The 24,743-nt window shown below is 47.1% G+C and overlaps 1 protein-coding gene across 8 annotated transcripts in view; it reads right to left on the reverse strand.

The window, feature by feature from the left end:
- The window catches only part of SPSB3 (splA/ryanodine receptor domain and SOCS box containing 3), a 51,492-nt gene that overhangs the window by 9,963 nt on the left and 16,786 nt on the right, over window positions 1–24,743 (reverse strand). For 5 of the 8 annotated variants that reach the window (XM_077829167.1, XM_077829169.1, XM_077829163.1 and 2 more), the window contains one exon: window positions 13,271–13,346. The exons of 2 other annotated variants lie outside the window; for them this stretch is intronic. In XM_077829167.1, coding sequence (XP_077685293.1) covers window positions 13,286–13,346 — 61 coding nt within the window. In that variant the 3' untranslated portion in view covers window positions 13,271–13,285. Of the gene's footprint in view, window positions 1–5,415; window positions 5,655–13,270; window positions 13,347–24,743 lie in introns of those variants that run through there. One more of the 8 variants, XM_077829166.1, reaches the window with a different exon arrangement.

Below are 24,743 nucleotides of genomic sequence, written 5' to 3' on the forward strand. Positions count from 1 at the left end.
ACTGACACAGCAAAATCCATAAACTTCAACAACAAAAAAGACTATAAGAACAGGGTGCTTTGCCATGGGACTTTGGGTTCATCTTGCCACTGCTCCAGGAGCATCGGATTGCGACTGACAGAGCCTGGCTCCCCTCTGTGACCAATCTGGCTGGCCACTAGATTAATCCAGACTCTGGACTGGTAACTATAAATATCGACTGGCAGTACTGTGTGCATGTGTGTATGTGTGACTGAAAAGCATATGCTAACTGCTGTATTCTCAATAAATGCAGCGTTTTGCCTTCTCCCCTTTAAAGGATCTCATGTGCTTTGTATAGCATAACATTTTTGGTGGCAAATTGTGAAAGGGGGAAGAATAATGTGTTGTAATTGTTGAGAATACTGCTAAAAGGTATACCATACACTCAAAAGCGATCAGTCATTCAGGTGTGCACACCCCTGGTCATAGAGATACCAGGCAGTAAAGAGGGAACCATTTGTGGTTAATATTGTATTCACTGTTAGTATTCTGTGAACTGAGAATTTTGATGATTAAAAGGTATACACATCCTCGGTCATAGCAGAGCTAAAAAAAAGGAGAAAGGTTTAGCATTCCTCTCTCCACCCCGGACTGCTGGGGGAGAAATAATTGAAGGTGGGTATACCCACAATCGTAGCAGGGTCGGGCAATAGGGGGAGGATTAGAGTCCTCACTCCGACCCGTCGGTTGGGGAAAACTATACAGATAAGATACATACAAACTGTCTTGATATATACACCCCCAGTTGTAGAGGTGCCAGGCCATAAGGGGGAGGGTTAGAGTCAGGGGTGAAAGTAAGTTGAGTGACTTACCAGTACTCTGGGGCCAGCTCTGGCCCCTGAAAGGGGCAGGGCCTAGGGCGGAAGGGGCTGGGGTTGAGGGGGTCAGAGCCAGCCCCAGCCCTCCCTGTAAGGTAACTGCCCCTCCCAGGGTAGCAGCAGCAGCCTGGGGTTCTGGGGGCTCCCCTCTTCTACCGCCCTGGCCCTTTAAATAGCCGCTGGAGCCCTGGGGAAACGGCAGGGCTCCAGCAGCTATTTAAAGGACCGGAGTGGCAGAGGCAGCTGGAGCCCCGGCCCTTTAAATAGCCCCTGGAGCCCCCACTACCCCAGGGCTCCGGGGGCTATTTAAAGGGCCCGCGGCTCCCCTGCTTCTACTGCCCTGGTCCTTTAAATAGCCGCCGGAGCCCTGAAGTAGCAGTGGCGGGGCTCCAGTGGCTATTTAAAGGGCCCGGGCGGTAGAAGCAGAGGAGCCCCAGGCCCTTTAAATAGCTCCAGAGCCCCTGCAGCTGCTACCCCGGGGCTCCAGCAGCGGGGCTCTGGAGGCAATCCTCGCTCCTACCCATCTGTCGGGGAAAAATTGCATAAATGAATATACCCTCGGTCGTGGCAAAATCGAGCCCAAAAGGTAGGGGGCTTAGAGTTTCCCCCTCCTGCTCTGACAGGCAGAGTTCTTTTTAGTGGGTACAGACTTTTGTGTTTTGTAAGTCCCAGCATGAGCATGGGCACAAAAGAGTTATAAAGGTAAAAAATATTCATAAAGAAATATGTTCAGGTGGTATATTCTATGTGAGACCCAACTCTGAAGGATATAGGAGTGTGGGCAAATAGTGGCAGCACCTGTGTAAGAAATGTTTAAAAGGAAACAATCCAAAGATGATACTTTGTTCAAGAGATTATGCCTTTTAAACAAATCTTGCTCTGTTAAACCAAACTCTGAAAGATATAGGAGTTTGGGCAGTGTAGTATTTTTTGTGAGTGATATTGTGGTGATTTCACAATTTTGAAAGAAATGTTTAAGGAAAGGGATCAGGAGGGGTGGGGGCTAGTTGAGGAGCCCATTCTCCTTGCTAAATTGGTAGTGGAACAAAGCCTGTGTCCATGAAAAGGGACAGTTCAGCAAGGAAAGCAGAATCGGGCCCAGACAAGCAGGCAGGCAACAAATACAAAAAAAAAATTAAAAAATGGAAAACAGGTTGGAAGCCCTGAGGGCTTAGTGGAAAAAGTAAAAAAAAAAAAAAAAAAAAGTAAGTACAGGCATGGGGATTTCAGATGCCCGGAACAATACTTGAAATGGTGAAATCTGAGAGACAAGCAAGTGACTTAAGGAAAGAGAGTGAAAAGTTAACTCTGAAGAGGCTGGAGGGAATTAAGCAGTTAAACTTTGTAAAAATGTTAAAAAGAAAAAGTGTTAGAGAAAAAGAATTCTTGGTTTCTTTGCAGCTATTCTGAAGGAACAATGGGCCCTTTTCCAAAGGAATGTCTGTAAATAAGCCAGGAAAAAAGACAAATCTGATTTAAATTTAGGAATGAAACAAAAATTCCATATATCATACCGACCACAATCCTTAGGTCAAGTAGAGCGCATAAACCGCATCATTAATGAAGCATTACAAAAATAGTAAGCCATACCGGAAAGGATTGGCCAAACAAGCTGCCTCTAATTCTAGCAGCTATCCGCAGCAGCTTTTTCAAATCATGTTTGGACACTCAATGCACCTTATGATTGACCCTAGCCACCTAATACAAAATCAGAAAGAGATCCCTAATGTAACACAGTGTGAATATTTGCAGTGGCTTAAACAACTGCAAAAAAATAAAACCACTCTTTAATATAGGGTCAATCAAGCCATCAAACAAATAAATAAAAAAATCCATGCACAAAGACATTCTAAAACAGTCCTGTGGGAAACGGGATCAAGTCATGTATCTCAAATTTTAAAAAAATGGGCCACTCACTGAAATCAAAATGAACAGAACCCTATTCCATAGTGGACTGCCTCAGCCCACTGGTATACCATATTAAAAAGGATGGAAAATTAAAATGGGTACATGTCTCACAAATTAACCTTTTTACATCAATAATAATGTCTTGAACTTTTTACAGAAAAGAACTTCTGGGATTCAGAACGTAAGACTCTGCTCGACCACTACTGCCCTCCAAATCCATAAAACCTCAGTATAAGGTTTGGCAGTCCCTGTTCTTGGGGGCCTGTATGTCCCAGATATTTAAAAATACCTTGGGGGAGCCCACTGCAATCTCTTCCCTGGGGGTCAAAAATATTTCCCTCCTAACTAATCAATCGTGGATCCCCATCAGGGAACCAGAAATCCTCTTAAAGAATTTTAAAGAATCCTTATTGAGGTTACAGGGACAAACCATCCCGATGTGTAGAAAGAATAGTAAATATGGCAGGCAACCAGCTTGGCTTAACAGTGAAATCCTTGCTGATCTTAAACACAAAAAAGAAGCTTACAAGAAGTGGAAGATTGGACAAATGACCAGAGAAGAGTATAAAAATATTGCTCGGGCATGCAGGAGTGAAATCAGGAAGGCCAAATCACACCTGGAGGTGCAGCTAGCAAGAGATGTTAAGGGTAACAAGAAGGGTTTCTTCAGGTATGTTAGCAACAAGAAGAAAGTCAAGGAAAGTGTGGGCCCCTTACTGAATGAGGGAGGCAACCTAGTGACAAAGGATGTGGAAAAAGCTAATGTACTCAATGCTTTTTTTGCCTGTCTTCATGAACAAGGTCAGCTCCCAGACTACTGCACTTGGCAGCCAAGCATGGGGAGGAGGTGACCAGCCCTCTGTAAAGAAAGAAGTGGTTCGGGACTATTTAGAAAAGCTGGATGAGCACAAATCCATGGGGCCGGATGTGCTGCATCCGAGAGTGCTAAAGGAGTTGGCGGATGTGATTGCAGAGCCATTGGCCATTATCTTTGAAAACTCATGGCGATCGGGGGAGGTCCCGAACAACTGGAAAAAGGCTAATGTAGTGCCCATCTTTAAAAAAAGAGAAGAAGGAGGATCCGGGGAACTACAGACCAGTCAGCCTCACCTCAGTCCCTGGAAAAATCATGGAGCAGGTCCTCAAGGAATCAATTCTGAAGCACTTAGACGAGAAGAAAGTGGTCAGGGACAGTCAGCATGGATTCACCAAGGCCAAGTCATGCCTGACTAATCTAATTGTCTTCTATGACAAGATAACTGGCTCTGTGGATGAGGGGAAAGCAGTGGACGTGTTGTTCCTTGACTTTAGCAAAGCTTTTGACACTGTCTCCCACAGTATTCTTGCCAGCAAGTTAAAGAACTATGGGCTAGATGAATGGACTATAAGGTAGATAGAAAGCTGGCTAGATTGTCAGGCTCAATGGGTAGTGATCAATGGCTCCATGTCTAGTTGGCAGCCGGTATCAAGTGGAGTGCCCCACGTGTCGGTCCTCCAGCTGGTTTTGTTCAATATCTTCATTAATGATCTGGAGGATGGTGTGGATTGCACCCTCAGCAAGTTTGCAGATGACACTAAACTGGGAGGAGAGGTAGATACACCGGAGGGTAGCGATAGGATTCAGAGGGCCCTAGACAAATTAGAGGATTGGGCCAAAAGAAATCTGATGAGGTACAACAAGGACAAGTGCAGAGTCCTGCTCTTAGGACAGAAGAATCCCATGCACCACTACAGACTAGGAACTGAATGGCTAGGCAGCAGTTCTGCAGAAAAGGACCTAAGGGTTACAGTGGACAAGAAGCTGGATATGAGTCAACAGTGTGCCCTTGTTGCCAAGAAGGCCAATGGCATTTTGGGCTGTATAAGTAGGGGCATTGCCAGCAGATCCAGGGATGTGATCGTTCCCCTCTATTCGACTTCGGTGAGGCCTCATCTGGAGTACTGTGTCCAGTTTTGGGCCCCACACTATAAGAAGGATGTGGAAAAACTGGGAAACGTCCAGCGGAGGGCAACAAAAATGATTAGGGGACTGGAACACATGACTTATGAGGAGAGGCTGAGGGAACTGGGATTGTTTAGTCTGCGGAAGAGAAGAATGAGGGGGGATTTGATAGCTGCTTTCAACTACCTGAAAGGGGATTCCAAAGAGGATGCATCTAGACTGTTCTCAGTGGTAGCAGATGACAGAACAAGGAGTAATGGTCTCAAGTTGCAGTGGGGGAGGTTTAGGTTGGATATTAGGAAAAACTTTTTTACTAGGAGGGTGGTGAAGAACTGGAATGAGTTACCTAGAGAGGTGGTGGAATCTCCTTCCTGAGAAGTTTTTAAGGTCAGGCTTGACAAAGCCCTGGCTGGGATGCTTTAGTTGGGGATTGGTCCTGCTTTGAGCAGGGGATTGGACTAGATGACCTCCTGAGGTCCCTTCCAACCCTGATATTCTATGATTCTAAAATCGTACAATAAAAATACAAATCGAATTCTGAGGCCACTAGGAAATACCAGTACAGTATTTATGCCTGGGATGGGGAAGTGGGACTTAGGGTTCACCTTATGAACATCACAGAAACAGCTAAAATTGGAAAATAAAACTGCCTTAGCCATGGGATGCACTGAAATGCAGATTCTCAGTTTAGCATCACTTGAACATGAAATGTTCTGGGTAATATCAAAAAATGTTAAAAGTACTGGAACACCTTTTAAAAGAACAACAAAAATCTTTATTTAATATCTATAAACATAAAGAAATACAGTACGTCTCCAGTAAGGTTAAGCCTGAATTGTTCCTAGAAAAAATGATTGTTAAAATTGCCCATCAACAATCTGTGGAGGCAAAGCTATAAAAAGTCAGTCCACTACTGAAAATGGCCATGGGATCTTTCTGGTTACCTTGCATTATGGGGCAGTGGGCTGGAAAAAAAGAAAATATTATTAAATACACAATAGTGTACAGAGTGGGACCTTTGCAAATGGGTATGCCTCTCCCTGCCTGCCACCATAGAACCATGCAGTAGGGACACATCACTAGGCACATGTGTCTAAAATAAACTAAAAAATATAACCCGTGTGGTATATAATGGACAATGTGTATGTGTTGTATCCTGGGAAATAATATTTTGGGAGAATGACAGTATTAGCCAGCTACCGGTAAATAAGTGTAGATGCAATGCAAGCATTTTATATACTAAGAACCACACTTATTACCTTCCTAAGCTAAAAAAAAGCCCAAAGTACCGTGATTGCCCCCTTGGTTAATTTCTCCATATGTCATCTGCTTTTAAAAGCCAAAGTAACACAGTTTTAAAAAAAAAAAAAAAAAAGCAAGTTCTCCAAATAACACATACAAATAAAAATATAATTAAAATTGCTAATGCTAAAAGGGAGCTTACTGCATATCACTGATATGATGTTTTTATGGTTTGGTCTCCCACCTCTAAAGGCATGCTATCAATCATGCTTCATCTATTGCTAATTGTATTGGTATTATCCTGCATTTGCCTAATTAAAATGTTATGTATGTGTTGCTAAATAAAAAAAATGTTTGTTAAATTGCAACCGCAAGCTCAAATTGCTTCTCAATATGTGGCTATAAAACAATTATATAAAATATGACCCACTCAAAAATTGTTCTTGAAGGGTCAAAAGGGGAATATGTCAGAGCAGGATTTTATAATTGTACTATGAGAATAAATGTTTAATTTGATTTTATCCTGCCAGTCACACTTTTTGAATAGCAGAAAGGAATGACCCTCTGGGACTATGGGATTCTGTTTCCCACACCCTTTACAAATTGGGCCCTTTTAGTTTTTTGTTGTAGGGTTTAGTTAGTAAGAGACAAGATCCTGTATTGTGTCTATGTTAAGTAGATTAGAAGAACGTTGAAGGCCTGGGCCTCAATGTGAATTGTTTTGGTTATAAAATTTAGCAAGGTTTAATTTACAATGTCTTTTCGCTCTATATAAAATACTGCTGTTTGTATTCTCAAAGGTCTCTGTAAAAGACTGTTTGTGTGAATGAGGAATGCATGCATCAGAAAAAGATAAGGTGTGAAGGCCATTGTCATAAATATAAAGGGAAGGGTAAACACCTTTAAAATCCCCCCTGGCCAGAGGAAAAACCCTTTCACCTGTAAAGGGTTAAGAAGCTAGGATAACCTTGCTGGCATCTGACCACAATGACCAATGAGGAGACAAGATACTTTCAAAGCTGGGGGGGCGGGGGGGGGAAGAAACAAAGGGTCTGGGTCTGTCTGCGTGATGCTTTTGCCGGGGACAAAACAGGAATGGAGTCTTAGAATTTAGTAAGTAATCTAGCTAGATATGCATTAGATTATGATTTCTTTAAATGGCTGAGGAAATAAGCTGTGCTGAAAGGAATGGATATTCCTGTCTTTGTGTCTTTTTGTAACTTAAGGTTTTGCCTAGAGGGATTCTCTATGTTTTGAATCTGATTTCCCTGTAAGGTATTTACCACCCTGATTTTACAGAGGTGATTCTTTTTACTTCTATTAAAATTCTTCTGTTCAGAAACTGAATGCTTTTTCATTGTTCTTAAGATCCAAGGGTTTGGGTCTGTGGTCACCTATGCAAATTAGTGAGGATTTTTACCAAACCTTCCCCAGGAAGTGGGGTGCAAGGGTTGGGAGGATTTTGGGGGGAAAGACGTTTCCAAACAACTCTTTCCCAGAAAACCGGTTAGACGTTTGGTGGTGGCAGCGAAAGTCCAAGGGCAAAAGGTAAAATAGTTTGTACCTTGGGGAAGTTTTAACCTAAGCTGGTAAAAGTAAGCTTAGGGGGTTTTCATGCAGGTCCCCACATCTGTACCCTAGAGTTCAGAGTGGGGAAGGAACCTTGACATGCTGGCAGAGCGGTGGGATTAACTTGAAATCATTTTGAGATCAATTTGAGATTTTTTGAACCAGAAGCACAGACGTTGGGGCCAGAGCAGAGACAAAAGGGAATTGTCTTTTGTGAGCTGGAGTTTTTTCTACCTAAAGGCAGGGTAGTTAACCTCCTGCAGGGAAATTCACAAGTCTTCACAGACCTGAAGTTGTTTTTACCTAAGAGCAACTAGAGGGGTTTTCTGCCTATTTGCCTGGAGACAAAGGTGTTAGGGTTTTGGGTTTTTTTTTCTTTATTTTTGTTGTTTTTTTTTTTTTATTATTTTATTTTTCTGTAGGCTGACAATCACTATCAGAGAATATAGGTATCATATTACAGCACAGCAAAATTTTACAAGCCAAATTTTTGTTTGTTTGTTTTATTTCTAACTCTCGGGTGTAAAGTTAGTTAAAAACAGAGAGGTAAAGATGACAGAAACCAAGACACAACACAAATTGGAGTTAGCCAGACTGGAGGCAGCGAAAGAGGCAGAAAAAGCCCTAGAAGCTGCCCACAGGAGAGAAATGGAGGCAAAGGACAAAGAAATGGAGGCAGCGAAAGAGACAGAACAACACCAAGAGGCTGCTCACAGGAGAGCTATGGAGGCAAAGGAAAAAGAAATGGAGGCAAAGGAAAAAGAGAGGAAGCATGTGGAGGAGGAGGAGAAGGAAAAAGAGAGGAAGCATGCACTGGAGATGGAGAAGGCAAAGGCTCAGCAGAATACACCAACAAACCCTAGCAATCCTTCTCCAGGTACCACTTCCCATCCCAGAAAGTTCCCCACCTACAAGGCAGGCAATGATACCAAGACCTTCTTAGAAAACTTCAAAAGGGCCTGCTTTGGGTACAGCATCTCTACAGACCAATACATGGTAGAGCTGAGGCCGCAGCTCAGTGGACCCTTAGCTGAGGTGGCGGCTGAAATGCCTAAGGAACAAATGAACCAGTATGAACTGTTCAAAACCAAGGCGAGAGTCAGAATGGGGATAACACCCGAGCATTCCCGTCAGCGATTCAGAGCCCTAAGGTGGAAACCAGACGTGTCATTTACCCGACATGCCTACCACATTGTGAAACATTGGGATGCCTGGATATCAGGAGCAAGTGTTAAATCTCCAGAAGATTTGCCCTTCCTAATGCAAATGGAGCAGTTCTTAGAGGGTGTTCCTGAGGAAATAGAAAGATACATCCTAGATGGGAAGCCCAAAACTGTAATCAAGGCAGGGGAGTTTGGAGCCAAATGGGTGGAGGTGGAAGAAAAGAAAAAAAACTGGTTGCAGTTGGAGCAGATACCAGAAGGGACAACCTCAGAGCACACCCTACTACCAGGGACCACCCAAGGCCCCAAATACCACCCAAGGAACCCTCCAGACACCTTATCATCCCGCCACACTGTTCTCCAGCAACCCACCTCGCCCCAGTGATCCGTCAGCTGGACGATGTTTTAAATGCAACGAGACGGGGCATGTAAAGGCCAACTGCCCCAAGAACCCCAACAGATTACAGTTCATTGCACCGAAATCACACCAGAGGTCCTCAGGCCCAAATACCTCCCAGATACCCTCGGAGCAGAGGGAAACTGTGAGAGTGTGGGCAGGAAGAAGGTCACCGCATGGAGGGACACCGGAGCACAAGTGTCAGCTATCCATGCTTCTTTAGTGGACCCCAATTTAATTGACCCAGAGATCCAAGTGATGATTCAACCCTTCAAGTCAAACTCTTTCAATTTGCCGACAGCCAAGTTGCCTGACCAGTACAAGGGCTGGTCAGGAACATGGACTTTTGCAGTCTATGATGATTATCCCATCCCCATGCTGTTGGGGGAAGACTTGGCCAATCATGTGAAGTGAGCCATGATGGTGGGAATGGTCACCCGCAGCCAGGCTAAAGCCATCATGCCTAGCTCTGTTCCGGAAACTTCTACCAGGACCCGATCAGACGTGATGGACCCAGACCCCAGGCCAATGTCTGCAACAGCAGTAGTGGATCCAGTCCCAGAGACCCAGACAGAGCCAGTCCCAGAACCAGAACTGGCGGAACAACCAGCACCAGACCCATTGCCAGCACTGAATCCAGTACTTGCAACCCCAACACCAGAGGGCCCCACCGAACCTGAATTAGCAGCAGCCGATAACCCTACACAAGAGGCTCAACCGGAGCCTGAATCCCAACATAGTGCATCAGTGGAGAGTGGTTCACAGTCAACGGAAACAGCCCCATCCCCTACATCGCTTCCAGAGGGACCAAGCATAGGTCCACAATCCAAGGAGGAACTGATGTCTCCAGCATCAAGGGAACAGTTCCAGACCGAACAGGAAGTAGATGAAAGACTCCAGAGAGCTTGGATGGCGGCATGGAGCAACTTACCGCCTCTCAGCTCTTCTAATCAATTCAGGTTTGTTGTAGAAAGAGGACTTTTATACAAGGAAACTCTTTCTGGTGGACACCAGGAAGACTGGCATCCTCAGAGACAGTTGGTAGTTCCAACTAAGTACCGGGTCAAGCTCTTGAGCTTAGCCCACGATCATCCTAGTGGCCACGCTGGGGTGAACAGGACCAAAGACTGGTTGGGGAGGTCATTCCACTGGGAGGGAATGGGCAAGGATGTTTCTACCTATGTCCGGTCTTGTGAAGTATGCCAAAGAGTGGGAAAACCCCAAGACCAGGTCAGAGTCCCTCTCCAGCCACTCCCCATCATTGAAGTTCCATTTCAGCGAGTAGCTGTGGATATTCTGGGTCCTTTTCCGAAAAAGACACCCAGAGGAAAGCAGCACATACTGACTTTCATGGATTTTGCCACCCAATGGCCGGAAGCAGTAGCTCTAAGCAACACCAGGGCTAAAAGTGTGTGCCAGGCACTAGCAGACATTTTTGCCAGGATAGGATGGCCCTCCGACATCCTCACAGATGCAGGAACTAATTTCCTGGCAGGAACTATGGAAAGCCTTTGGGAAGCTCATGGGGTAAATCACTTGGTTGCCACTCCTTACCACCATCAAACAAATGGCATGGTGGAGAAGTTTAATGGAACTTTGGGGGCCATGATACATAAATTCGTAAATGAGCACTCCAATGATTGGGACCTAGTGTTACAGCAGTTGCTCTTTGCCTACAGAGCTGTACCACATGCCAGTTTAGGGTTTTCACCATTTGATCTTGTATATGGCCATGAGGTTAAGGGGCCATTACAGTTGGTGAAGCAGCAATGGGAGGGATTTACACCTTCTCCAGGAACTAACATTCTGGACTTTGTAACCAACCTACAAAACACCCTCCAAACCGCTCTAGCCCTTGCTAAAGAAAACCTACAGGATGCTCAAAAAGAGCAAAAAGCCTGGTATGATAAACATGCCAGAGAGCGTTCCTTCAAAGTAGGAGACCAGGTCATGGTCTTAAAGGCACTCCAGGCCCATAAAATGGAAGCATCGTGGGAAGGGCCATTCACGGTCCAGGAGCGCCTGGGAGCTGTTAATTATCTCATAGCATTCCCCACCTCCAACCGAAAGCCTACGGTGTACCATATTAATTCTCTAAAGCCCTTTTATTCCAGAGAATTAAAGGTTTGTCAGTTTACAGCCCAGGGAGGAGATGATGCTGAGTGGCCTGAATGTGTCTACTACGAAGGGAAAAGTGCTGGTGGCGTGGAAGAGGTGAACCTCTCCATGACCCTTGGGCGTATGCAGCGACAGCAGATCAAGGAGCTGTGCACTAGCTACGCGCCGACGTTCTCAGCCACCCCAGGACTGACTGAATGGGCATACCACTCCATTGACACAGGTAATGTACACCCAATTAAAGTCCAACCTTACCTGGTGTCTCCTCAAGCTAAAACTGCTATAGAACGGGAGAACCAGGATATGAATCATAAATGATCTGGAGGATGGTGTGGACTGCACTCTCAGCAAATTTGCGGATGATACTAAACTGGGAGGAGTGGTAGATACGCTGGAGGGCAGGGATAGGATACAGAGGGACCTAGACAAATTGGAGGATTGGGCCAAAAGAAATCTGATGAGGTTCAATAAGGATAAGTGCAGGGTCCTGCACTTAGGACGGAAGAACCCAATGCACAGCTACAGACTAGGGACCGAATGGCTAGGCAGCAGTTCTGCGGAAAAGGACCTAGGGGTGACAGTGGACGAAAAGCTGGATATGAGTCAGCAGTGTGCCCTTGTTGCCAAGAAGGCCAATGGCATTTTGGGATGTATAAGTAGGGGCATAGCGAGCAGATTGAGGGACGTGATCGTCCCCCTCTATTCGACATTGGTGAGGCCTCATCTGGAGTACTGTGTCCAGTTTTGGGCCCCACACTACAAGAAGGATGTGGATAAATTGGAGAGAGTCCAGCGAAGGGCAACAAAAATGATTAGGGGTCTGGAACACATGACTTATGAGGAGAGGCTGAGGGAACTGGGAATGTTTAGTCTGCAGAAGAGAAGAATGAGGGGGGATTTGATAGCTGCTTTCAACTACCTGAGAGGTGGTTCCAGAGAGGATGGTTCTAGACTATTCTCAGTGGTAGAAGAGGACAGGACAAGGAGTAATGGCCTCAAGTTGCAGTGGGGGAGGTTTAGGTTGGATATTAGGAAAAACTTTTTCACTAGGAGGGTGGTGAAACACTGGAATGCGTTGCCTAGGGAGGTGGTGGAATCTCCTTCCTTAGAAGTTTTTAAGGTCAGGCTTGACAAAGCCCTGGCTGGGATGATTTAATTGGGGATTGGTCCTGCTTTTGAGCAGGGGGTTGGACTAGATGACCTCCTGAGGCTCCTTCCAACCCTGATATTCTATGATTCTATGTTACAGATGGGTGTAATCCGCCTCTCTGACAGTGCATGGGCATCTCCAGTGGTTCTAGTTCCCAAACCAGATGGGGAGATACGTTTTTGCTTGGACTACCGTAAGCTAAATGCTGTAACTCACCCAGACAGCTATCCAATGCCACGCACAGATGAACTATTAGAGAAACTGGGATGGGTCCAGTTCATCTCTACCTTGGACTTAACCAAGGGGTACTGGCAAGTACCGCTAGATGAATCCGCCAAGGAAAGGTCAGCCTTCACCACCCATGTCGGGCTGTATGAATTTAATGTACTCCCTTTCAGGCTGCGGAATGCACCCGCCACCTTCCAAGGACTTGTAGATGGTCTCCTAGCGGGATTAGGAGAATATGCAGTCGCCTACCTTGATGATGTGGCCATATTTTCGGATTCCTGGGCAGAACACCTGGAACATCTATAAAAAGTCTTTGAGCACATAAGGGAGGCAGGACTAACTGTTAAAGCTAAGAAGTGTCAAATAGGCCTAAACAGAGTGACTTACCTTGGACACCAGGTGGGTCAAGGAACTATCAACCCCCTACAGAACAAAGTGGATGCTATCCAAAAGTGTCCTGTCCCAAAGTCAAAGAAACAGGTTCAATCCTTCTTAGGCTTGGCCGGTTATTACAGATGATTTGTACTGCAATACAGCCAAATTGCCGCCCCACTGACAGACCTAACCAAAAAGAAACAGCCAAATGTTGTTCAGTGGACCGAAGAATGTCAGAAGGCCTTTAACCAGCTTAAAGCGACACTCATGTCTGACTCTGTACTAAGGGCCCCAGACTTTGACAAACCGTTCGTAGTAACCACAGATACGTCCGAGCGTGGTGTGGGAGCAGTTTTAATGCAGGAAGGACCGGATCAAGAATTCCACCCTGTAGTGTTTCTCAGCAAGAAGCTGTCTGAGAGGGAAAGCAACTGGTCAGTCAGTGAAAAAGAATGTTACGCCATTGTCTATGCTCTGGAAAAGCTACGCCCATATGTTTGGGGATGGCGTTTCCACCTGCAAACCTACCATGCTGCGCTACGGTGGCTTCATACCGCCACGGGAAATAGCAAAAAACTTATTCGGTGGTTTTGACATCCAACACATCTCAGGAGCTTCTAACAAAGTGGCTGATGCACTTTCCCGTGAAAGTTTCCCAGAATCAACTGGTTAAAATTGTCCTTGAGATGTGGAAAATATTGTTAGTCTTTATATACTTACTTGGTAGTATATTTGGAGGTGCATGTGTCTTATTAACTCTGTTTTTTCCTAGAGCTCCAGGAAGAAATCCCAGCCAGCGTTTCATCCTATCTGTGATTTGGGGGGCATGTCATAAATATAAAGGGAAGGGTAAACACCTTTAAAATCCCTCCTGGCCAGAAGAAAAACCCTTTCACCTGTAAAGGGTTAAGAAGCTAGGGTGACCTCGCTGGTACCTGACCACAATGACCAATGAGGAGACAAGATACTTTCAAAGCTGGGGGGGCGGGGGGAACAAAGGGTCTGGGTCTGTCTGGGTGATGCTTTTGCCGGGGACAGAACAGGACTGGAGTCTTAGAACTTAGTAAGCAATCTAGCTAGATATGCGTTAGATTCTGATTCCTTTAAATGGCTGAGGAAATAAGCTGTGCTGAAAGGAATGGATATTCCTGTCTTTGTGTCTTTTTGTAACTTAAGGTTTTGCCTAGAGGGATTCTCTATGTTTTGAATCTAATTTCCCTGTAAGGTATTTACCATCCTGATTTTACAGAGATGATTCTTTTTACTTCTATTAAAATTCTTCTGTTCAGAAACTGAATGCTTTTTCATTGTTCTTAAGATCCAAGGGTTTGGGTCTGTGGTCACCTATGCAAATTAGTGAGGATTTTTACCAAACCTTCCCCAGGAAGTGGGGTGCAAGGGTTGGGAGGATTTTGGGGGGAAAGACATTTCCAAACAATTCTTTCCCAGAAAACCGGTTAGACGTTTGGTGGTGGCAGCGAAAGTCCAAGGGCAAAAGGTAAAATAGTTTGTACCTTGGGGAAGTTTTAACCTAAGCTGGTAAAAGTAAGCTTAGGGGGTTTTCATGCAGGTCCCCACATCTGTACCCTAGAGTTCAGAGTGGGGAAGGAACCTCGACAGCCATTGTCGGAGCCAGATGGTCAAGGGAGGAGGAGTGAAGAAATTTAACAGACTTATCAACACCAAAAAACCATCAATGTGCATCCATGACTGAGGGAAGGCAGACTGATGACCCTGAGGTGGAGGCTGGCACCCCTAAAGACAAAACAATTAATTAAATCAAAAGGACAGAATGGCTCTCTCGGAGGTGCTTCGGAATGTTAACATCAGAAGATAACACCGATTAAGGAGTAACCAGTCACAGACTGACACAGCAAAATCCATAAACTTCAACAACAAAAAAGACTATAAGAATAGGGTGCTTTGCCATGGGACTTTGGGTTCATCTTGCCACTACTCCAGCAGCACTGGATCACGACCTACAGAGCCCGGCTCCCCACTGTGACCAATCTGGCTGGCTACTAGATTAATCCAGACTCTGGACTGGTAACTATAAACATCGACTGGCAGTACTGTGTGCATGTGTGTGTGACTGAAAAGCATATGCTAACTGCTATATTCTCAATAAATGAGGTGTTTTGCCTTCTTCCCTATAAAAAAATCTCGTGTGCTTTGTATAGCATAACAGGGATACTCAGGAGATTGGTAGTGAGGATTTGGAGCTTCTGAACCCTAGGACGCTGGCTCAAGATCTAGCCGAGGTTGGTGGAGGCCACCCCCTCCACAATGCTGTGCAGTGGCCTGTGTGAAAGGAATTGTCAGGCTCAGCCCAGTGCCTAATGGCTAGGTGTGGCAGAGTGTTGCTAGAGAGGCCTTAATCAGCTCCTGCCACCCCAGCCCCAATCAGGGGGATTGAACTGGGACTGGGTAGATAACTTAATGCTTGCCTGGTAACAGACCACACCTGCCAGCCTTGTTAGCAGGAGCTATAAGGCTGGGAGGAAGTAGAGAGCAAATGGGGCGGCTCAGGTGGAGGCGGAGGCGGGAGTCTCCTAGTCTGTTGCTGGCCAGCCTTGTGGTAGGCCAAGCTGTTGTAAAAAGCCTGTATATAGGTGGAAACTAGTGGTGGGGACTTGATGACAAATAAAGAGCGCAGGTGTTGTACTAGCCTGAAGTTTCCCTGAGTCTCTGAGCAGAGGGGGAGAAGGGCTGAAACAGAAGGGCATGGCGTGCACCCCATTACACGTGGGGGCTCATCCGGGATCCAAAACCACTGCCAGTGCATGGCTACCCAAGGATGGAGGGAACTGTGCGTTGGCTAGCTAAACAGCAAGAAGAGCTGCAGAAAACCCTGCAGGCCTTCCAGCAGTCCCACCACGCAGAGCTGCAGGTCCTACTTGCCTTGCAGGCTTGAACAACAGAAGAACCACCAGGATTTAATCCGGGAGTAGGCCAGTGTACAGCAGCAGCTCCTGCACCAATGGGTCAGTCCCCCTAGAGGTGATGGCAGCCACACACCAGGATTGGGGCTCTGTAAGATGGGCCCCACCAACGACCCTTCCTGTGTACGTTTGAGCGGGTGGCCATAGGACAAGGCAACCTGGGTCCTAAGACTGGCCCCCTATCTGGCCAGTGAGGCGCAGGCTGCCTAGATGGCCTTAAGTGATGAACAGGCCAAAGATTATGACGCGATGAAGGCGGCCATCCTAGACTGGATGGGACTGTCCGTGGAAAAGTACAGAAAGAAGTTTTGGACGGCCCGGTGGACAGGGGGTTTGCGGCTCTGAGCTTTTGCCCGGAAGCTTACAGACTGGGCCATGTGGTGGTTGAGGCCGGACACCCAGATGGTGGGAGAAATGATGGACAGGGTGCTTCTGGAACAATTTGTGAAGGGCCTCCCAGAAAACATACGAGTCTGGGTCCAGTGGCATCAGCCAAATATGGTAGAGGCTGCTGTCAAATTGACCAAGGAATATGCAGAGGCAGATGTTCCTTGAAAAGAGGGTTGAACAGGCCAGGACCTAGACCGGGGGAAAAACCCTGAGAAAAGAAAGGAGGAGATTAAGGGGGCCCTACTTGCCCAGGACAGTTGGTCTGCTGGCGATGTGGGCAGCCGGGACAAAGATGCAGAGTGCCCAGATATGGAGTGTGGGCTAGCGAGTTTTGTGGTTAGATGAACGGTGAAGGGAGGAAGCAGCGGTGAACACTGGCCATCATCCCCGTGCGGGTGGGGAGGAAGTATTTTTTCCCCACTGCTTGTGTCCTTTCCTCTGATAGGCATTGTGACGGGTTCAATCACAGAAACCCCCTTGGGACTGTCATCTGATGTGCTGAGATTACCTCTGAGCCCATTTTCTCTGCCAGTTTGGACCTTCAGAACCCAGCCTTGTTGAGCCAGACATGCCAGTCTGCTCCAACACAGACCCAGGGTCTGAACCACGTGCCGCAAAACCGCAGACTTAACTGAAAACAGCTTAAGAAGTGCTCCTGTCTCCAGGACCCCGACACCCAGCTCCCAGTGGGATCCAAACCCCAAATGAATCTGTTTTACTCTGTATAAAGCTTATACAGGGTAAACTCAAATTGTCTGCCCTTACCCATATGCAAACTATGTAGCTGTGTAGGGCACCAGGAAATTTGGGGCACCAAATTGCCCCAAATTTCCTGGTGCCCTACGCAGCTGCATGCTGCTCCAGTAGCCAGCCTGATCCCCTGGCCGGCTGAGCCAGCCAGGAAAGATGCCCCCACTCCTGCCACGTGCCCACTCCACCCCTTCCCCATAGCACCTGCTCTGCCCCCGCCCCGCCTCTTCCCACCACTGCTCTGTCCCAGCTCCGCCCCCACTCCACCCCTTCCCCTGAGCTACGGCCCTGGGGGATTGCAGCAGGGGTCAGGCACACGCTGCACTCACACCAGGTGGTGGGAAGTGGAGTGACCTGACCCCAGCCTGCTCTGGCTCATGCTGGGGGGGAGGTTCCCCCCTGCCCCCCAAGCCTGCTCCTGCCCCGCACAGACCTTGGGCACAGCCCCCTCCCCCCCCCATGGAGGCCTGGGGCCAAACATCTTCCCCCCCTCGTGGGAGGGCTGCGTAGGGCACCACAATGTCTAGGGATGGCCCTTCTCTGGGTCTCCACCCCTCCTTCTAAATGGAAAAGCACCAGGTTTAAGATGGATTTGAGTACCAGAAGCCTTCATTCTTCCTGGCATGACTCACAGGAAGACTTGCAAGTAAGCAGAGCCATTTACAACCAATTGTCCTAGTTGATGGGAGCCATCGAGATTCCAAACCACCATTAATGGCCCACACGTTGCATTATTACAATAGGACCTTAGAGTTATAGTTTATATTTCTAGTTTCAGTTACAAGAATGATACATTTATACAAACAGGATGACCACACTCAGAGATTATAGATTTGTAATGATACCTTTTGCATGAAGCATATTTGTTACATTATATTCACACTCATTAGCATATTTTCATATAATCATATGGAGTGCAACATCACAGACGTATTTTCCCCTACTCCCCAGCCCTTTCTGTAATAGAGCAGAAGTCAGCATTCATCTGTCTTGCTTATGGTGGTCGCTGTCAAAAAGCCAGCATTTGCTAGTGATGATAGCATGCTTGTATCTAAGGTAACCAAAATCTTTCTCCAGTACTTACAATTGGAGATAGCTGTGGTAATTGTTGGCAAATGTTGACTCTGTGATGACCCTTGCTGTAGTTCTTTGTATCTGTGCCATTTTATCGAGGTGCAAGCTCAGATAATACAGTGCCTAGGAAGATATTTTGTGATTGGAGCTTGTGACTCTTCCATTACCACCTTCAGACCCCAGCGGGGATCAGAGCCCCATTGAACTCTGTGCATATACAGAGCAAGAGTCAGTTCCTGCCCTAGAGAGCATACAATCTAAACAGACCAGGCAGCCAAAGGGTAGGTGGGATCTTAACTGCACACCCATTTCTTGGTGTGCCCTGTGGAAACCATGGCCACAGAATGGGTTTATAAATGTCTTGGTGACCAAGTACGTTCTTGTCTAATGAGAGACTTATAATCAGAAGGTTCCTCACAAAACCTTGTCATTCCTGGGGCACTTGTCAGTGTCCCTTGAAATGAATTCCATGCCCTGGAGTGGGTTATGACTCACTGGCTCACTGGGAACTAAGAGGGGATAAGCAGGCTTTACTGCTGTGCTGTGTAAACAGAGATAATGCACTTAGCCCATCCCTTCAAGCATAATATGGTGGAGGGCCTTGCTGTGCCCAGATGTATGTTTTCCTTCCTTGCTCCTCTCTCTCAGGGTCAGAGAGGGGCCTCTAAGAGGCTGACCCCTGCGAGCTGGAAGTCTGAGCAGGGTGAGCGCCTTTGGTGAAGTGTGGTGAGGTGCCTGTGGCTGGTATGCACAAGCCTGCTCTCAGCTTGGGATCGCTTTGCTCTGTGTCTTGCATGTTTTGCTCATTTTAGTTCTCCTCCAGGGGCTGATGGTGCTACAGCTCTGGGGTAACATTGAGGTCTGGTTCCTGGACACATGGCATGAGTTGAGCCAGCATGTTTCTGTGCTGACCAAGACAATAGCAAAATGCCCATACAAGTAAGTTTGTGTCACCCAGGCAGGTGCTCTCAACTCTCAACCGAATCCCAAGCCCAGAACATCAGCATCACTCTTTGTTCTGGTTGTGACTCTGACACACTGTGGAAGCAGGGTTGATACTGCTCCCATGGCAGATCCTTACAGAGAACTCAGTGCCATGATGTTTCAGGGGGCTCTATGTGGATAGGGTGGGGGGAGGGAGGAACCCAGGTTGTCTCCTGTCAGGGTATCCAGAATAGACTGGATGTAGGAATGTTCATTTCATGACTGTCCCTGTACGGTTATTTGGCTCTTTCCCCTCCCCCATTGCCATTCACACACCCAGTACACTGTGCTCTGCCGTCTAGGTGTTTGAGGGATAAGAGGCATAGGCTCAGAAATAAGAGCTGATGAGGAAAGTTAGGTGACGGTAGGACATGCCCTCTTAGCAGCCGGAGGGAAGGGGCCATTTTGAAGATGGAGAGGGTTGTGAGCTAATGGAGGAAAAATGCTGGTCCTGGAGGAACAGAGGTGGACTAGCCAGAAACCCTATTACAGAGGCTGCAGGAAAGATGTGATCTCCCAAACATTCACCACTGCGTGTCCTATCCTTGCATCTCTTCCTGCAGGAAACAGCTGGAGACCCAACTATTCCCCTTCTGCACTGATGGGGGCTGGTGCAGCAGTGTACATGGGGAGAAGGACAGGACAGGACTGCAAGAGGCAAATCCAGTTTAACAGTCAGCCCTGTTGTGGCAGTAGCCATAGCAGCAGCATACCCTTCCCCAAGCCCAGTGCCAGGTTTACAATGGCACCAGTGGCTCCATGGAGCCGGGCCTGTGCCCAGAAGGGGCCCTGGCCTGCTCCACTTGCACTGCATCCTGAGACCCCACTGGCTCCCCCCACCACTTGCTCCTCTCGGCCTGCCTGCCCGAGAGCTCCTCTCTGCCCCCTGGGCCTACCCGCCAGCTTCTCTGACCCCTGGCAGAGGTCTCTGCTTCCCACCACCTGCAGGGCCTCACCTGTCTCCCTGGACCTGAGCAGCCTGGGACTGGTGCAGAAGCCTGGCCAGTCTCAGCTGCAGCGGGGGGAGGTGTGAAAGTCTGGGGGGGATCGGCTGGACCCCTCCAGGCAAGTATGTCCTGAGGGGGCCTGGCAGGGACAGGCCCTGGCCTGGCTGATCACACCACTCCCGCGGGGACGGAGTGATTCCCCACCCCAGGACCAGCCCTGGCTGCATTGCCGGCTCACCCGGCAGACATAGTTGCCTCCCAGCAGGGCCAGTGAGTGTGGCCGGGAGGCAGGGCATGGGGGAGTGGGTCTCTGGGGGGTGCTGGATAGTGAGAGGGCAGGGAAGATCCTAGTGTGTTGGTGAACTAGGGAGTAGGGTTGCCAACTTTCTACTTGCACAAAACTGAACATCCTTGCCCCCCCGTGCCCTGCCCCTCCTCAGAGGCCCCTCCCCTTCTTCAAGGCCCCCACTCCCCCCTCACTCCATTCCCCCTCCCTCTGTCGCTCACTATCCCCACCCTCACTCACTCGCTCATTTTCACCAGGCAGGCTCCCGATGGCACTTACTTCAAGCAGCTCCCAGAAGCAGTGGTATGTCCCCCCTCTGGCTCTGACGTGGTGGTGAGGCCAGGTGGTTCTGCGCGCTGCCCCATTTTCAGGCGCCACCCCTGCTGCTCCCACTGGCCGGGATTCGCAGCCAATGGGAGCTGTAGGGGGCAGTGCTTGGCATAGGGCCAGCGTGCAGCACTCCCTGGCTGCCCCTACATGTAGGAGCCAGAGGGGGGACATGCCAGCTGCTTTCCGGGAGCTGCGTGGCGCAGAGGCTAGCAGGGAGCCTGCCAGCCCCGCTGCATGGCACCACCAACCGCACAGTCAATGGCCTGGTCAGCAATCTGACAGGAGCCATCAAGATCCCTTTTTGACCGGGTGTTCCGGTTGAAAACTGGACACCTTAGAGCGGTTGGGGCAAAACTGTGTGGAGGGCCAGGTGGGGAAGGCTGTTGTCTCCTGAGTGTGGTATAAACTGCTTAAGGGGGGGTGGGGGGCGCGGAGAATTAACCAGTGGTCTTGACTCCCTACTTGAGGGAAGTAGCTTAGCTGAGAGAGCAGACCAGACTAAAATCATCTGCACTTGGATAGCTGGGCTCCCCAGCCCAGTCAATGCCAGACTAGCTAGAGAAAACTCTTGAACAAAAAGGGAGTGTGTATTATTCTCTTGCCTCCCACTCCAGAGATGTTAAGGTCAACAGCTTTAAAAATGGCCTCTCATTGGGTTCCTAAACTTTGACCACTTGTATTTGAATTTTGGTAGGTGCTTGGTAGTTCCAGCTCCCCTTGACTCTAAGAACCGTGGGTTTTGAATGTTTCTGAAAATAAGGCCCTAGCTCTTTACATTTAGGTCTCCATGTTGAAATAAGAATCCCCTCTTACTTCAGTGGGACTCCAGATAGCATTGCTCACTTACTTGGAGGATGGCAACTAGGAAGGGACAGCAGATGCATAGAAATCCTTGTTATCAATGGCTATTCCATGGTGATACATTCTTCCAATAAACTAATTTAAGTAAACAAGCCGGTCAGGTCATTGTGTTGCCAAAGAAATTCTTTGTTCAACCACAATAATGTGTCCTAATATAGGAGAGCACGTGGTTAAGCTTCTCATCTAACAGATGTTCCAGGTCCCGTGACTGGAAAAGCAAGTCCAGTTCTCATTAATGATTTCATCATTGGATGGTATTGGGCTCATCGCAGAGAATGCATGTAGCTAGTATGGGAACTTTTGAAGGAGCGTCACTGTGGACATGTGGGTACTTCATTTCCTCCCACATCTGTTCTTAGAATGTTAAAGGGCACTCTGTAGTGCTTTCCAGACTTAGTTCAGCACAGCTGATATTGAAAGCTGAAGGTCTCAACCTCCACCATATACATGTAAACTCCTTCATGATAGCTCCAGTTCAGACAAGAGTCTTCCAAATCACCTGCATCTAGCTACTTCAGGGGTAAGATCAGAGCTTTGCAAGAGGAAGAACCTTAACCAGAAGTCGTTTGCTAACTGAGCTCCCTCTGAGGAGAGGCTGGAAATGAGAGGGAGTTCATTTCCTGCTGCCATTCAGTACTGCTGAGGTGTGAGATTGTGGATAATGAAGATAGCAGGCTCCACAGCTCTTGCAAACAGGCGTGAGAGGAAGGAGGAGCATGCAAGTTTTTCCTGGTGCTGTGCCTCCCCATGGTTGGTGTGAGGGGAAAGAGTTCACTTGCCCCAGCCTTGGGGCAGGTCTGATGTTACTTTGCCACAGGGAGCATAAGCATTGGACAGCAGAAGAGAACCACTTACCATTTCTATTTCAATCTAGCACCCTAATTGAGATCGGCTTTGTTATCTTAGTACGCTGAGCCAGTCAGTCCTTACAACTCTAGGCACAGTACTGTTACAGGATATGCCTGATGTTTTACCATGTGTCTCTGTTACATGTTCAATAACCTGTTCCCACCACTTTGTGTCCTGACTTGCTAGTTACCAAGATGGTGCCTATAGTTACAAGGTAACAGGACACTTTTTCCTCATTGATGTTTAAAGTCTTATAGATCAGAGTCACTTCTGTCAGGGAAGAACCTCTTTCTCAGCTCAGAAGGTCCGTGGGAACAGTTTCAGGCCACATGCGGATTATTTTCTGCCAAAATAACCAGACCCTTGTCAGTCCCTAATCCAGGAGTATTTCTTTCTGATACCCAGAAAAGGAACATACTTTATGGCCTGCTACAGTCAGCTTGCAAATCTTGCATGATGATTATGCAAAATTACTGCTGATAAAGCTGTGTTGAGTTTCAAATCAGGTACCTGACACCAGGCCTGTCACACTAATAGATCAAGTGAGAGCTGTGTGATCCCCCTGTCTGACTTACTAGGAGCCCTACATTATTCACCCATTCTTTGGGGCAATAAAACCAGAGTCTCAGTTATTAATTTGATTAATAGAGGAGGCAGCAAGTCAGATCCCTCCTTTCTCCTCACTTTACATAAAAGGTGCACCTAACTACCATAGTGTGCCCTGAGATCCATCTAATCCAGTGTCCTGTCTGACGATGGCCAGTACCAGATGCTTCAGAGGAAGAAACAAGACCTTCACAAGGCAGATGTGAGATAATCTGCCTCCAATACATCTTTATGACACTACACCCCATATTCTTCATAAAAATAATTATATGAATATGGCATAACTAAGATGTTTTATGCAAGCTAGGTCATGTAAGGTATAATTAGAAAGGTTATGATTTGCTGATTATCCAATTTGTGTGCATGCATCATTTCTGTATCTGAAGTTAGGAATATTGACTATGTAACAATCACAACTGTGTGTGTACTTAGGGAATGCTCACCAGACAGTATGCATGCAGCCTGAATGGGCCATTAGGAAGAACAATAAGACTTTGAAGATACTACTAAATCCTGCCTTCCTGCAAAGGTTCCTGGATTACTGCTTGGACACTACAGGGTCAGGTGATTGTGTCATCTGGTACTAGACCCCCATCTTGGACTTTTAGTGTTTTTCCATTAAGAGGGCATGTGGGGGTCAGCCTGGGAAACAAAAGATTCCCACAATATGTAAATTCTATTTAAGGCTGGAGCATGTGTTAATTATGGTTGCTGGTTCTTCACTGAGTCCTGCTTTATAGGATGACTGCTGTAACCACCTAAGACTGATTAGGGGAGAAGGACTAGGACCCAGGCAGAGAAAGACAAGCCTCTGAAGGGTACACCTGGAGATTTAAGCTGCAAACAGTGTAGTTTACCTTCAAAAAACTCTGCAACCTGCATACAGCAATATTTACAGTGAGAAATTACTATTTTATTAAGCCTAGTTTGCATGTTTTGTTTGAGTTGCTCAGTAATCTGCTCTGATCTATTTGCTATCCCTTATAATCACTTAAAATTTACCTTTTGTAGTTAAGGGGCTTGAGAGCCCATCACAGCAACACAGTGCAAGGGAAACCCAGGCTGGTAGGACAGGCAGCCTCAATGGGACCCCAGCACATTCAGTGGCAGCCCAAAAGGGGGGATCCAACCTGTCACAGTCTCCTCCTGATTCTAATAGAGATTGTCTTAAATCCTGAAGCATGAGGTTTAATAGTCCTTCCAAGACTCATTATGATACTTCCAGTATTCTTGAGAGCCACACTTTGGCTCATACCTTCATGGGCAGTTAAAGTAAACAGTATGTTTATTACCAGTTAATAGTCTTTGATACAGGAAAAGCAGCAGTACCCAACATGCAAAGCAGTTAAAGAAGTCACAGGACTCAAATGAGATCATTTACAGATCAGCTCTAGCAAGTAACCGCTCGTTCACAACAGTGCCAACAGTAAAGCATATAGATGCAATTTTAAGAGCCTCTCTCTAAACACTGCTGTTCTAGATCACATCCCAGTGACCCGATGCCTTCATTGCAGGTGCCAAACCAACACATAACAGTTAGGAGAAGGGTGGAGTGGCAACTGGCTTTGTCTTTTGATGGGATCATAAAGCCTGCTAGAAGAGATGCACATTCTGAAGCCAGGAAGCCGGTTTGAAAGCTTGCGTCTCTCCTGGAACAGTCTACTCCCTAGAGATCAGCTAGTGATGGTGGTAGTGAATAGGAGAACGAAACTAGAAAATTTTGCTGTAGGTTATCTGGGCTGCCTATTTCAAAGAAGTCACTCTCTCCTCAGTTGGGATAGGTTTTCAATGCA

Source organism: Eretmochelys imbricata, chromosome 10, assembly GCF_965152235.1.
Source record: "Eretmochelys imbricata isolate rEreImb1 chromosome 10, rEreImb1.hap1, whole genome shotgun sequence".
In the NCBI taxonomy this organism is placed as follows: domain Eukaryota; kingdom Metazoa; phylum Chordata; order Testudines; family Cheloniidae; genus Eretmochelys; species Eretmochelys imbricata.